Source organism: Emydura macquarii, unplaced genomic scaffold (genome assembly GCF_026122565.2).
Source record: "Emydura macquarii macquarii isolate MOO-44397 ecotype Brisbane River unplaced genomic scaffold, CSIRO-AGI_Emac_v2 contig_383, whole genome shotgun sequence".
Taxonomy (NCBI): domain Eukaryota; kingdom Metazoa; phylum Chordata; order Testudines; family Chelidae; genus Emydura; species Emydura macquarii.
Window position 1 is genome coordinate 8,533,939 of NW_027130520.1, and position 15,837 is coordinate 8,549,775.

At 39.5% G+C, this 15,837-nt stretch overlaps 1 protein-coding gene across 1 annotated transcript in view; it reads left to right on the plus strand.

The window, feature by feature from the left end:
• The window catches only part of DCAF13 (DDB1 and CUL4 associated factor 13), a 56,021-nt gene that overhangs the window by 31,682 nt on the left and 8,502 nt on the right, over positions 1 to 15,837 (plus strand). The window contains exon 9 of the mRNA XM_067537354.1: positions 5,893 to 6,028. Coding sequence (XP_067393455.1) covers positions 5,893 to 6,028 — 136 coding nt within the window. The remainder of the gene's footprint in view (positions 1 to 5,892; positions 6,029 to 15,837) is intronic.

A 15,837-nucleotide genomic window follows, 5' to 3' on the forward strand; every position in this document is an offset into this window, starting at 1 on the left:
CATTCTGAACACCTCTCCCATCTAATTCATTTCCACTAATTTCTACCTTTTTGTTCTTGCTTCTCTAACTAGGTTTTATCCATGTGACAGTGTTTTGTATCCAACACAGTTTCAATTATTTTTTCATGTAAGATTTCATAAGGCAGCATATTAAATAGTACACTAAAGTGATTTGATTTTGATCAATTTGATTTTGATTTCTTTAATCTTGAACAAATTGAAAAAATAATGAGTTATCAGATTTGTGTGGCATTATTTGTTCACAGTAAGCCTGTGCTGTTTGTTTTGTCTGCATTCCATTATTCTCTACTTTTGTGGGTTCTTCCAGTTTTTTATTCTTGTTGCTTTATCTTAGTGGAGAAAACTTGCCAAATAGCATTTGCAAGACTAGCTCTTTTAAAAAAAAAAAAAAAAGTGCCTTTTCTTAAAAATAATTGCCAGTGGTTTAAGTTTATTAATTAGTTCCTCCAGGATATTAGAATGCGTATTAACCAAACCAACTGATTGTGGGGAGTCAATTTTATTATTGACCGCTATGTTAGCATACTCTCCAAACTGTTCAGATGCCCCTTTCCAACTTTTCTTTTTTCCTCAGAGTCTTTGATAATTAATCTACAAAACTTTTCCTTCAGTCCTGGAATTGTGTTGCAGATGCCCACTATATAGTTCCTCAACTATAACTATTTTTTTAATTTGGTATTGCTAAGCAAAGTAGGTAACTGTTCCTCTCCTGTCAATCTAATTTGTATTTAATTGGTTTTTCTAAATATTTTTGATTCATAGAAGAGTAAAAGATGTAGCACTGAATGAGGAGGAAAAAAGCATAAGTGCAATCTACCAGGTTTTTGCCAAAAGACATTTGATCTGATGGTATCTACTTGTGTATCAAGAAGTATTTGTTGTTTGTGTCTCCTTGGTGCACTAGTAGCTCTGAGAACTGAACAGCTTGACTTAAGTACATCTTTAAATCAGGACCCACAAGCTTGTCACAGTTAATTCAGAAAATTTCTTCACAGTCAGATGGTTTTCTCTTTGTTTTTAAGGAAAGCTTAAATTTGAAACTTGGGGGACTGTAAGAAACAAGATCTACCTCGGAGTTTAAATTCAGTAATTACCCTTGGCAAATGGAACCAGATGTTTGTGTAATTCAATGAAAGATCCAGGTTATTCACCTTGTGCTATTGTGTTGATCTCCTGTCCCCTGGCAATGATTTTTAATGACTTAGGATAGCAGTAGCAACAAAAATTGAAAATTCAAGGTTAGTAGCAAAACCCTTTTCCTAAAGCTGAGTGGGATGATATTTGTTCTTATTGGAGCAAAGGGGAAAATTGCAATGCAATGAACATCCTTTGGATACATATATAAACGAATACATATTCTTAAAATTAAAAAAATCAGTGTCAGAAAACACTTATGTAAGTGTTTTTCATAAGTTCTACAAGTAATTAACCAAAATCCTTGTGACTATGGTCAGTACTCTGTATTGTTCTTGCACAAAGAGTAGGTTGCTTGCAAGTGAACTCCAAAGGAAAATTAGTTATTTTGTGCTTGTCACTGCTCCTTTATATATATAAAGATGCTGCTCCCCATCCCCGCCAATCTGTTTCCTGGCTTTTATTTTAAAAAGGGAGATGGAGGGACAGAATGGTCTTGTGGCTAAGGCACAAGACTCAGATATAGGAAAGCTGGGTTCAGTTCCTTGGACAGTCACTCTAGCATTTTCTACACTGGGGAAACGTACAAAAAACCTTCCCATCTATTGTAAAACCTAGCTACTTCTATGGCCATCACTATCATGGCATCTGAGCATGCAAAACATTAATGAACTTCTCCTCCTAGTGGTCCTGAAAAAGTAGGGAAAGTATCTTGGATGGAAAGGTTTCTCCCAACTATATGTCAGAAGTCAAAAGACTTAGGCATATTCTTGGCTCTGAAATGGCTTTCCTATGTAACTAGATCAAATCTCTTACATTCTGTGTGCTTTAGGACTTCTCTATATAGGGAGTTATTCAGGACTAATTCCATGTGTCCTCTTATTCCATAATAAGTATGCCTTGATCTTATTTAGCTTAGCCCAATGGATTAAACTAAACAGGAAAAAGGCATTTTTCCTCCAAAATAAGTGTGTGCATAAATGGAGTTGGTCAGGAGTAGCTTGTGCTTTAAAATCACACCCTAACTTCATCTGAATTAATTTTCAAGTGTAGACAAGCCCTTATTTTGTCAACTTTAAAATAGCAATAATGATGCTTGGCCACCACTGTAATGTATTTTGACCCTGATCTGAAGTCCACTGAAGTCACTTGACCTCCATGTATGTTTAAAAGGCACTATAAGAGCTAATTTTCTATTAAAACAAATAGTGTAAAAAGTTGTTTAATAAAGGCTCCGTTTAAATATTCTAAAAATAGAATGTTTAAATGAGAGCTGGCTAGCTGTGGCTTCCCCGCTGCCCATGCAGAGCCATAGCTGGGCAGCTCTCGCTTATGACATTGGCATACGATGGGTTTCCAGCACCCCCTACGCAGGGCAGGAGGAGTCCCCGGCTCCCACCAGATGGCTGCCCCGAGGAGGGGGGAGGTCTGTATCTGCAGGAGGGGGGAAGACATGCCATGTTCCTCTTCCTGCGCCCTGGGAACTTTCTGGTGCTCATGGCTGTACATGGCAAAGAACTATTTATTGTCGAGGAAAATTCCCAATCCTTGTGGAATTAGCAACTAAAGAAGAATATGGAGAGGCTGGAGAAAGCAATACCATAACATGACTGGAGAAGGAATGGAAAACGGTAGAGGACATAAATACATGACTCAAATCCATATATAGAAAGTAAGCAACAGGCAAATTTTGATTTATGGACCTATACTTCCATTGAGAGTTTCTAGTAATCGTACAGATAAACCACTTGAACTTTATTCTTGTGGTTTATAACATCACTGCAAGTTCTTGTTATAAACCCATTATACATAATAGTCTGATATCTATTCTGTTTTATGTGTTCATGGTTGATTTTGCTGTTGTCACTGGAACTCTTTAGGATCTTGAAGGATCAACTGGAATACCTAAAAGTTCCAGATTACAAAATTAGTAATCACACATCCTGCAGCTGTAAGAATTGCAGAGATTTATTTCATAGTCAGAATTTTCTTTTACTTCAGAACAATACAGAGAATGTATTTAAAAAAAAAAAAAAAAAGAGTTTGTGAAGCAAAACAACATTTAACAAGTCTACAAGACAAGACACAGAAGTTGCTTCCTATGTAAATTAAACCAAATGAAGACTGAGACTACGAGTTTAGAAACCCTTTTTATACTAGATATATGAGCAAAGAGTGGGAGGAGCTAAAATAACCAACTTAATTCTAGGATTTTATGTGTATATATATATATATATTTTTTTAAAGGGGGGCTTGATTAATTTGCAAATTCTTTCTAGTAGACCTCTCATTAAAAGAATTATTTAACTAGTTGTTTTAGCATTCTACTATGATATATTAACTCTTTCCAGATTGGGTATCAATTTCTTGGTTATTAAGCAAAATTTTAGCAGAAACCTTTTTAAAAGACTTTTTTATACTGCATTTAGTGAAGACAATATCTAATTTATTCTGTTTAGGTTTTATACTATGCCCTTTACCATGATATCTGAACTTGTTGATATCTCTATCCAATTACACGTTGACCCAGCACCAATAGTCATTGTGAGGACACATCTGCTGCAGATACAGCTCAATAAAATTACATGTCAAGCATACAGTTTGCATAAAAGATGCTCTATAAAGTAAAGCCACAGAAACAAAAAAGTCATATGCCTTATGCAGCAAATTAGCATATTCTGCTTCACAATTCTAAAAATTGTCATTGGGCCAGAGTTTTGCTTTTACCCTTTTCATTCCTGATAGGAAAAAAATCTTGACTAAACCTTAGTTTGAAGTCTCACTTAGATTTTCCCAACAATTGTATTAAATTTATTCAACAGTTTGACATAAATATCCTAATCCAATTACCTACTCCATGCTTCTTTAATTTTGGACAGTGAACATTTACTGCTCAAGATATTTGTATTGAAGCAACTGGATTCTTATGGACAGCCATAACAGCTAGGATTATTTAAAAAACACTAGCTTATTAGGAATGTCCTCATATTTCCTGATTTTAAATTCTCTGTTGAGAATGATGCAACCGCAAATATTGCCAATGCTTTTCTTTGCCAAGGTTACGTTTTGCCTTAAGTCATGCAGGCTCTATTCCTGAAATAGCTGGTCTATAAATATGACACCTTTAGTTATCCAGCAGAACCAATGAATCTTTTCACCATCAGCCTTAAATGCTGGATTACATCCCTTTTGAAAATAAATAAATAAATAAATAAATAATTGTTTGGGGGGGGGGAACGACAATTTACTTTAGAATGGCAATAGCAAAAATTTGTACTGATTTTTCTTGTCATCGCTGCTCAAATTTAGGGAGGAAAGCTGCTCATATGCTCTTTCCCTTTCCCTCTGTGGCTTGATATTCCTATCTCCATACAATCCCAAATCTCTGCCCTTTGACCTCTTCAGTGCCTACCTACGAAAATCACTCCTCCACCTATAAGGCTGTCCACTCCTCCCTGCCGATGCTGGGCACTACACCTCTCTGTGAGCAAGAGCTGCCCAGCTGCTCTCGCTCATGGGGAGCTGAGCCCAGCTGTCGCTCCTGTTTAAACTGTTCAAAAGGCTGATTACCGTTTAAACATGTGGGCTTTTACATCCCTAATTACAGCTATTTTGTATATGGTTTATTAGTTTAATTATTTAACATAGATTTAAATAATCAAAAAAATGAAAGCTTAAAGGCTAAAACATGAAGTTTAATCAAACTAAAATGTTCTAAACTTTAGAATATTGATAAATATAACACCTAGTACATTTTTGTTTGTTTATTTATGTGGCTGAAACTAAGCTATTGCTTTATGTGAATGTTATTGATCCATTTGTTTGCTTGGTAAATATTGAATGAAATCCAAATAGGAGGTTGTTTTAAATATTGATTTAAATGTAACATTTAGAAGCACTCACTCATAATTTAGTTTCAAAATCCATAATTTGTTGAACACAAAAATGAAGCATTCCTGAAGGTCAGTTCAAATTTAATTTTCAAATATTGCTAGTATTGTTGAACAAAAGGTTGATCTGTTATCTGTGTGCAGAAATGAAGTATAGTTATTGCTTTAGAAGTGACTCTACTATTATAAATCGTTCACCTGCTAGTCAACAATTGTCACTCCTCAGTTTGTGTTAAAGTATTTTTATTTTAAGCTGTTTTTCTCGTAAGGTTCTGCAGATTCCTCACAAATTGACAAAGGAGGAGGCTAGTTTTCCAGGGGAAAATTGCAGTGACTAGGAGCTGACGCATCTCTTCATTCAAATTAATGCTGTTAGGGTTCAAACATCTTTTCACTCATTCACAGTATTGGTGCCATCCTCACTAAGTTTAGCTCCATAGTTCCCATCCTGTAATGCTTACTCAATAGGACATTATACTAATAAATTCCATTGCGAGTGCAGTTTATAAAGAAATAGCTGTCCAGGACTTGTAGTTAGCACATGTCTGTATGACTGACTTTGGTAGGCTAAAGAGAGCAATTCTTCTGCTTGTTGGATGCTTTTTTTTTTTGTTAATTATCCAGACAATCTTTTGTCAGTAGATTCTAGGTGGAATTTAGTTGGAGAACTTGCCATGTATCAGTTTGCTGATTATTCCTCTCTAAACAAAGCCATTTTAATCAGTTATGGCGATTGTAGAACAAATATTCAGACTTTGAAGAGAGAGCTTCATGATATTTGAAAGGCAATAATGATCAGAAAGGGAACTATAACATATTTTCTAATGTTTCTTTTTGCTTCTTTTAGAGAGGTATATCATACAAAGCGAATGCAGCATGTCATCACTGTCAAGTGGACCTCTGACAACAAGTACATTCTGTGTGGTTCAGATGAGATGAACATTCGTCTGTGGAAAGCTAATGCTTCTGAAAAACTGGGCGTGGTAAGATTTTGTGCTAGCTTCATTAGTTATCTCAAGACAGATTTTTTTAATTTTAAAAAATATTGTTTCATATGTTAAATTCTAAAAATTCAGAACGTTCTAAAGGGAAACTTCATTGAATTGTTGGGAAAATGTGGAGATAATATGCAAATCAGTATACCCAGTATGGGCAAATATTTCATTCATTGCAACCTTTTAACCTTTTCCATTGTTTATAATATTAAAGAATCATGCATTTTTGCCCTGTAAAGTATTTCTTTATCATATTTGTTAAAGGAAACTGTTCATCTTGTACCAATCTGAACTGGATTTAAGCTCCACCTCTATGATGCAGGTGTGAATTCAGCCCTGGGCATTACTGACAAAAGACCAAATTCCGTCTCTCTCACCAACAGAAGTTGTTCCAATAAAAAATACTACTACACCTATCTTGTCTTGCTAATATCATGGGATCGGCACGGCTACAACACCACTGCATACAAATTCTAGCATGACTTACATCCAGTGCAATTCCATTAGTGTGCAGTGTCATTATTTGTAAACATCTGTTCTAGGATCTGTATGAAATAAGTTGGTGCCCTTTGTCCAGATCCTAGTGGGGTAGGTCCTGTACATACTGGACAGCTTGCTCTGATGTAATTGAATATCTGTCTGGTTAGCCCATGCGAACCTCTACTATAGATATAGTGTAAATCAGTTCTCTTCAGTGTAATAAACTAATTGATTTAAGCGTGTCTTTTAGGGATTGACACAGCATAACTAGATAGATTTTTCAGTTATCCCAATGCAAGTTGTGTAATACAGACAAGGGCAAAATCTAGTATCACAGTTGATGCTAATTTGTACGCTCCTGAACAGACTTAGTAAGAAGATCAAGGTTTGCATGGTCATCAAGACTGAAATTTGCCCCTTCCTTCTCTTGAAGTAGTCCCTTCAGGTCATGGTGGAGGCATATCAGTAAGGCAGTTTGGAGGTGCTTGCGCTGCTACTATTTATTCTATATTAATCTGCAGAGCTGTCAGTCTCATATCTTTCACAGTAATGCATTTTTCTTTTATAAAAGTCAGGAAAGGAGGAATCTTAAACTATAATCTGACAGGCAAAATATATGTAGCCCTATAAACATTTATATGGTAACAAATTATCATTGAAATTAAATTTCTGTAAAACATTGATTTGGTCACTTTTCTTGGTTGATTGGTCACTTTTCACAGGCTGCTGTTGTAGTCATTTTGGTGTTCATTTTGACTTTCTTTATAGGAAGTTTTATATGTAGAGCTTCCAGATAAGTGCTTTTTGTAAGTATCAGACAAAAACACCTCCAGTTCTAGAGACTGTATAATGTCCACTAGGGACTTCTGTTGCTGTTGATTTTATTTGGAAAGGGCTCTGCTACTGCAGTGATGGACAGCAGAATAACACAATAAAAATAATTAGTATATCCCACTGTTTGCTCATCATAAACAATACAGATACACCCTCTCACATCTGGCCTCACAGTATGAGCCAAAACTCCATCTACTTCATTCATTGTCTGACTGAGAAAAGCACTATATCTACTGTTTCCATCCCCCGTGTGGCTCTAAAATAAGTGCTGTCCAGAAACAGGTTTGATATGAACCTTTACTCTGCATGTTCTTTACACAGTGGACATTGATGAGTATCTGAAGCATTCTGATATACATATAGAATGATTAACATTTTATGTGTATATGTTATTTTTGTTGCAAAATGTAGAATATTCCAGTATCCCTGTTAGTGGACAGAGGCAGAATACATGATCTGGAGTTAGGTTGTTTTGCAGAATCTTTAGCTGCAGCTTCCTGGAGTTTCATTGTATTGACTACTGCTGGCCATGGATTACAATCTAAGAACTGCTGCTTTGAGTTTAATAGGATGGATACTTGGTTTTAGGAAATTATGGACAAAAGCAGCATACCTTTTGCATGTAATGAACATTGGTACCTAACACTAAGTATTCTGAACTATTTTAAAATAGTCAAGTAGTATTCAATAGTCAAACTTGGTATGCAATCTGCCATTTTCTATAACATTTGTCTTATTTAATGTAAGGATGCTACATTGATTCCCGTTTTATAATTTGCATTACTGTAGTGTCCAGTAGCTCTAATCATAGTCTAGATACTTTGTGTTAGGTGCTACACACATAGTAAGAATGCCTCGTTGAATTAATAGGTCCCAATAACAGGATATGTAAGTCTTGAAACCTCTGCTAGACTTCGATACATGTCTGAATAATTCAAAATGGAATGACAAAATATCAAGATACATATATTTTTATATAATAATATAAGAACTGATTACTCTTTGAGTACGGTGTTTCAGTTATCAATGGTTCACTGTCAAACTGGAAGGATGTATGTCGTGAGATCCTGCAAGGGTCTGTCCTGGGTATGGTATGTTTCAATATTTTCATTAATGACTTATATAATGGAGTGGAGAGTACGTTTATAAAATTTGTAAATGACACCAAGCTGGGAAGGTTTGCAAGCACTTTGGAAGACAGGATTAGAATTCAAACTTGAATTCAAAACAAACTTGAAAAATAGGAGAATTAGTCTGAAATCAGCGAGATGACATTAATTAAAGACAAGTGAAAGTACTACACTTTAGGAGGGAAAATCAAATGCCCATTTAAAAAATGGGGAATCTTCAAGTGATGTCCCCATGGATGCTCCACTGTAGGTGCGGCAGCGCCTTTGCATCTGGAGTTGGAGATCTTCAGTAGTAGTGCTCATCAGACCTCACGCGCACCTCCTCTGCCTCATGCAATCCATGGGAAGTATACATAGCGCTGTGCTGTCCAACCTCCCTTAGTTCCTTTTCTGCTGCCTGCAGTCTGGAACGGAACCTTTAGCAAACCCTGTTTTTTCATCTTCTCCTTAGATAGTTCTATAGTATACTCTCCCTTAGATAGTTAATTCTTCATTTTTTTTTCTTCTTTCTCTCCCCTCCCTCCCAAATTATCATCATTAGTATTAATTTTTTCCCACTACTTTATTTTGATTTCTACAACTCTACAGTCTATAGCATAGTGTAGGTTTCCATTTTCCTGCTTCCCTCCCTTCTCGATCGGGAAGCTGTTACCTCACCCTTATGCCCAGTTTAAGAGGTGTGTCTTCTGAGGGGCCACCTTCCCAATAATGGACAGCCACACAGAGGGCATTCGGTGTTTGAGAGTGCTCCCACTGCCTTGATTTCAAACCTAGAGCAAGAAAGGACAGGGACATCAGACTTAAATTGATTCTGATGGAGAAGTCCCTTTGTCCAACCTCCAATCCTGGCTCACACTCCTCCCTGGAGAGGCCCTCATGATCATCAAGATCAGCTACCGACCCTCAATCTCCACGTCCTACTAAAAGAAAAACATCCAGTGACCAGGCCGGAGGTAAGAAGAGTGGCCCCCTCTTCAACTCCTGAGGCACAAACCCCAAGAATGCCGCCCCCGGCTTGATCCATGGTGTCAATGGCCTCTGATGGGGCAGGGTGCCACAAAAAAACTTGAGTTCCTCAGCCCCTAACACAAGCTCGAAGGACCATACCAGGGCACATCACCAGCTATCGGCACCACCTTCTATTATCAGTGACTGAAGCAAGCCCTCGACCTCATCCGTGGCTCCAAGATCTTATGTGGCTCCAAAACATCTGACAGTACCAATATTGGCACCAAGGAAGCAGCTGGCACTGACGAAGACCTCGGCACTGACAAAGACATTGGCACCAATCTCAACTGCTGCTATGCCATTGGTGCTGAAAAAATCTCTATCACCACCTGCTGGCCATGTTGAAAAACACACTATGGCACCGTGTACGACAGCAGCACCATTGATACCATACACAGCACGGGAGTACAGATACATATGAGACCTCAGGGTATCTAATACTCCGAAGTCTCCACTCCTTAAATGAGACTTACGTCAAGTCCCACATTCACCTGAGTCAAGCTGTGTCTTACTCTCTCCAACAGGAACAGCTCCCCCTTTCCCGAGTGATGCAGAAGAAGAAGAGGAGGAATATGCTGCATCTTTTGCCCCAGCAACATCAGGGCAAATAATGCTTGCCTTGAAAATTACCCTTCAAAACTTCAGGATACTCAGTCCTGGCAAGGTCCTCCCTGGATGCAACCACACATTTCTCTTCCACCTAGCTGCTGGCCATACTGGGATCCTTGGGCCATGTATAGGGCTCAGTTTGGTAACTCACCAGCACAGCAGATACAATGTCCTCTGTCTACCCCTTCCTCAACAATCTCACGACCTCCAAATGTTCAGCCCCCACAAGCACAAGAGGAAGAACCAGTGCAAGAGTATGAAGAGGAACATGAGGATGATCAAGAGGAAGAGGCACCATCAGCCCTGCACTACTCATCATCCTCACATGATGAGGCCATCATTCCACTGCCTTCTACTGTGGCCGCTGATTTCAGACACTTTCAGGACTTGTTCCGCAGAGTGGCAGACACTCTGCACATCCAACTTGAGAAGGTTAAAGAAAAGCAGCATGAGCTAATTGACATTCTCCATAATTCCTCTGCAGCAAAAATTGCACTACCTATCAATAGGGCATTTCTCGAACAGGCCAATTTTTTTGACAGATCTCATCCTCTCTCCTGCTTACATGCAACCGTGCAGATAGAAAATACTACATACCAGCAAAGAACATGGAGTTCTTATTTTCACACCCTGCTTCGAACTCCCTCATTGTTAACGCAGTGTAAGAAAAGAACCAGCAATACCAATCCCGATCTACCCATCCTGCCCAGGATTGGAAATGATTAGATTTATTCAGGAGAAAATCTTACTCTTCCGCCACCCTCCAGTTTCAAATTTCAAACTACGAGGCTTTCATGGCAAAATACAATTATAATAACTACTCCAAATTGGAGGAGTTATGTCGAGACCTCCCAGAGTCTAAAAAGGAGCAATTCTTGCCCCTAATTAGCAGAAAGCCATCTTATAGCCTGCACAACTCTTCAAGCCTCTTTGGAATCAGCTGACACGGCAGCCTGATCCATTGCTACCGCGGTAGTAATGCGGAAAGCCTCGTGGTTACAAGGAGGTACAAATAACAGTTGAAGATCTACCCATTTGAAGGACAAAAGTTGCTCTCAGAGCATACTGACAGTTCACTATACTCGCAAAAGGATTCCCGAGCTACATTCAGATATCTGGGTATGTACACTCTGCAGTCAAAGAGGAGATTAGGGAAATACCAGCTCCCCCCAAGATCCTGGCCTCAACCTTTTTACCCACAGCAGCAGTTCGACAATCAACGCCCTCCCAATAATTGCAGACAGCCCACCGCACAAGGGGCAATGTCTCATACACATTCCAACAAACAACAGTTTTGAAGGTGTGGTCGAGGGCTCGAGAACAGTTCCTCTGTTTCACCTGTTCCCGCCATCTATGACATCACAAACAGACCACCTGTTTGGCAACCAATTAGTTCCATTCCTAGCATCTTGGATGCTTATCACTTCGGACAAATGAGTCCTGGAAATAATCAAGGAAGGGTATTCCATCCCCTTCCTAACTATGCCATCCCGCCATTCCCCCTCCCTGTCTCTCTTCAGGGACTCCTCTCATGAGTTCATATTCAGGGAGGAAATGAACCATCTTCTGCAACTGGGCGCCTTAGGGCTGGTCCCTGTACAATACACAGGGGACAAGGATTCTGCTCCCACTACTTTCTGGTTCAGAAGAAATCGGTTGGTTGGACCTTTGCAACCTAAACAAGTTTGTCAAAATGCCTCGATTCAAGATGGTCATCCTCTCCACCATCATGTCCCCCTGTTCCAGTGCTGATTGGCTCTTGGCCCTCGACCTAAAGGATGCGTACTTCCATATCGCTATACACCCTGCCCACAAACGCTTCCTACGATTCACAGTGAGCGACAATTACTTCGATACAAAGTACTGCCTTTCAGCCTATCAACAGTGCTGTGAGTTTTTTTTTCAAAATACTTGCAGTGGTTGTGGCCCACTTAAAAAAGAGAGAAATCACCATCTTCCCATACTTGGACGATTACCTCCTCAAAGCTCCACCTGAGGCCGAAGCACTCAGAGCAGTTCACACAGTGATGAATGTTTTCAAAAGCTTATGTCTCCTTATCAACCTCGAAAAATCCACCTTGTGACTGGTGCAAACTTTGGAATTCATTGGCGCTCAACTCAACGCCATACAACCAAGAGCATTTCACAGGTTCACAGCCATAGCAGACCTGATCTCAAACACAAGCGTGTGTCCCCAGATTTCAGCACACACATGCCTCCAACTCCTGTGACACATGGCAGCAGCCACTTTCATGGTCAGACATGCGAGGTAACATATGTGATGTCTTCAGGGCTGGCTCTCCACTGTGTACCTTCTTCACGAACACAGCATGCAGAAGCTATTGTCCATGCCAAGATAAGTAAAGGACTCTCTGTTCTGGTGGACATATCCCAAAAACATTTGTGCCTGGGTCCCCTTTCTCCAATCTTCACCTACCATGATTTTAACCACCAATGCCTCACTCATCAGCTGGGGAACACATTTTGTCAAACATAAGATGTAGGGCAGATGGACACCCATCGAATCCACTCCTCACATCAACCTTTTAGAACTAAGAGAGGTTTTCATGCCCGTAGACATTTTTTTACCACTCCTCAAACATCAGATGATACAAGTGATGACAGATAATCTTGCCTGCGTGCACTATATCAACAATCAGGGAGGAGCAATATCCCATTCTCTCTGTTCGTAAGCAATCAAGTTATGGAACTTTTGTATCCAAAACAACATCTTCCTTTTGGCTATGTACCTCCCCGGCCATCAGAACATCACAGCGGACACATGGAGCAGATCCTTTTCTCATGAATGGGAATTAGACATCAGAGCACTTTGAGCCATATTCCTTCAATGGGGCCATCCTACCATAGACCTGTTTGCCACCCAAAAGAACACCCGTTTCCCCTAGTGTTGCTCCAGAGCAGGTCTGGGATGAGGATCAATGGGGGATACTTTTCTCATGACTTGGAATGGACCACTACTGTATGCATTCCCCCCTTTTCTCCTCCTGTTCCAAGTCTTACACAAAATACAGGAAGACTGTCTTGCATCATAATAATGGCCCCAACTTGGCCTCGACAAGTATAGTACACCTACCTGCTTTGTATGACACTATGCTGGCCTATCAACCTTTCTCTGGCATTGTGGTTCCTTTCACAGGACACTGGATATGTTCATCACCCCAACCCACAAACACTCCATCTGAAAGCATGGCTCCTCCTTGGTTCAGAGGTCCAGAAGTAGCCTGCTCTTGACCCAGTAAAAGCACTTATTATTACATAATAGACGTGACACTGCTAGACACATGCACACACATAAATGGAACAGATTCCAACATTGGTGTTCCTCTAGGCGTATTGAAGCAGGTCACACTCCGTTACCACTCATCCTGCACTACCTCCTCCAGCTCAAACAAGGTGGGCTAGTCAGCAGATTTGTTAGAGTACACCTGGCTGCTATCACTATTTTTCACCATCCTATTGAAGGATACTCAGTATTCACACACCACCTCATTAAGTGTTTCATAAAGGGCATTCAAAATCTACTCCCACAGAAACGAACCCCCATCCCTACCTGGGACCCAAACCTAGTCTTACGATCTTTGGCGAGCACTCTCTCCTCCTTCCCCTTCCACCCCTTCCTTCCCCCCCCCCCATTTGAACCAATGGCAACATACTCACATTTACAGCTAGCTATGAAAACTGGTTGATTGTTCTCCATGTCCACTGAAAGTAGGACAAGAAGTAATGAGCCTAATCTGAAACCAAGGAGATTTAGGCTAGATATTAAGAAAATCTTTCTAACTATAAATATAGTTAACTACTGGAATAGGCTTCCAAGGGAGGCTGTGGAATCCCCATCATTGGAAGTTAAGCACACACCTGTCTGGGATGGTCTGGAGTGATTTACTTGGACCTGCCTCAGTGCAGGGGACTGGACTGGACGACCTGTCAAGGTCTCTTCCAGCCCTACATGTCTATGATTGTATAAGATCATACTTTTGAGGGAAATTTTCAGAAGTGCCTAAATAACTTACAAGGATAAGCCCCATTGATCTTCAGTGGGACTTAGAAGCCTAAGTCAGTTAGATACTTTTGAAAATGTTACCCTCTGTCTTTATCCTAGTGTATTATGTGTATACAAGTCAGAGAGATGAAGTTAAATTCTGAAGATCAAATACAGCGCTAAATTCTAGCGGGTGTGATGCATAGATGCATACCAAACAATATAAGGCTTTTTAGAGAAGTATGTGTGGAAGCTGGCTGCTCTGGTTTTGGCCTCCCAAGCACTGGAGAGAGGCTGCTTTTACAAAAGGGGCATCACCAAGTTTGGATAAGGGGTTTTGGGCTGCGGTCTGCATACTTAGTGCACTTCCACTCCTTGACTTCTGTGCAAAGTACCTAGCACAATATTTCGATTAGATGGTTACTACCTAATGTGCCTCTCAGCATGGTATCTAAGCACTGGAGTATGTTGAAATTGGAGGCTGTGTGTGGGTCTCCAGTCTAACATGTTCTTTCTTATTCATACAGCTTTTGTAGGATGTATGTGTGACTGTTGGTGGGAATGTATGCTAACCAGAATTTGGCCCCATCAGCTGCTGTATGACTCAGTTTATGAGATTCTTTATCACTGTAGTGTATAGATGTATTTGTTAAAATGCATAAAGAACAGAACCGAGAGCAATATGAAAAATATAATGCTGTTATATATCAGTTAGAAAATCAATGGTGCGCCCTCATCTGGAATATTGCGTGCAGCGCTGATCACTCTATCTCAATAAGGATATTGCAAAATGTAGCTGGGGTTCAGAGAATGACTAGAGGCATGGAAAAGCTCTCAAATAAAGAAAAATTGGGAAAGTTCGGATTGTTTATCTTAGAAAGGAGACACATAATAGGAGACATAGTGAATGGTACAGAGAAGTTAGATTGGGAGCTTCAATTTATCTTGTCTCATAACACAAGAACATGAGTACCCTCTCGGAAACTGAAAGAAGGTCAATTCAAAACCAGTAAAAGAAAATACTCATTCACACAATATGTAATTAGGCTGTGGAACTCAATGCCACATTGGGTAATTGAGGCCAACAATTTAGCAAGGTTTAAAGAGGGGTTGGACACTATCTGGAAAACAAAAATATCTGTAGGTATAATAGTAATGCACAGAATTTTGGAAGGGGATATAAAACATCCTATTTCAAGTTTAAAACAATCTAACTCTTAGGGATTAGGGTAAAACCTTCATATGGGATAAGCTGCCTCCCACAATCTGCCTACCCGAAGGTTTCTTGCATCTTTCTCTGAAGCACCTGATGCTGGCCAATATCAAAGACAGGATACTGGGCTAGATGAACTGATGGTCTGATCCAGTATGGCACTTCCTATGTTCATCTAGCTTTTAATTGTTAAACAGTTACTTCTTACCAGGTTATCTTGATTTTTTTTGTAGTGTCCTGTTTCTGCATTCAGTGTACCTGTGTTTTTGTTTTGATAAAAGCATGAATGCTCAGATTTCATAAATGTCCAGTCCTTCTCTAGCATTTGATTAGTATTCAAAACTGAGCATCTGATAATTCTGTAAAAAATGTCAGAGTATTTGTAATAAATTCTGGGGGAATTTGTGCTGCAGTATTTTTTTAGATGGGAGGATTTGATTGAATTGATGCATCCAAATATCATTTCATTTCTAATATACCAGCACCTTGTAAAACAAGGTACTATGTTGTACAGTATTTC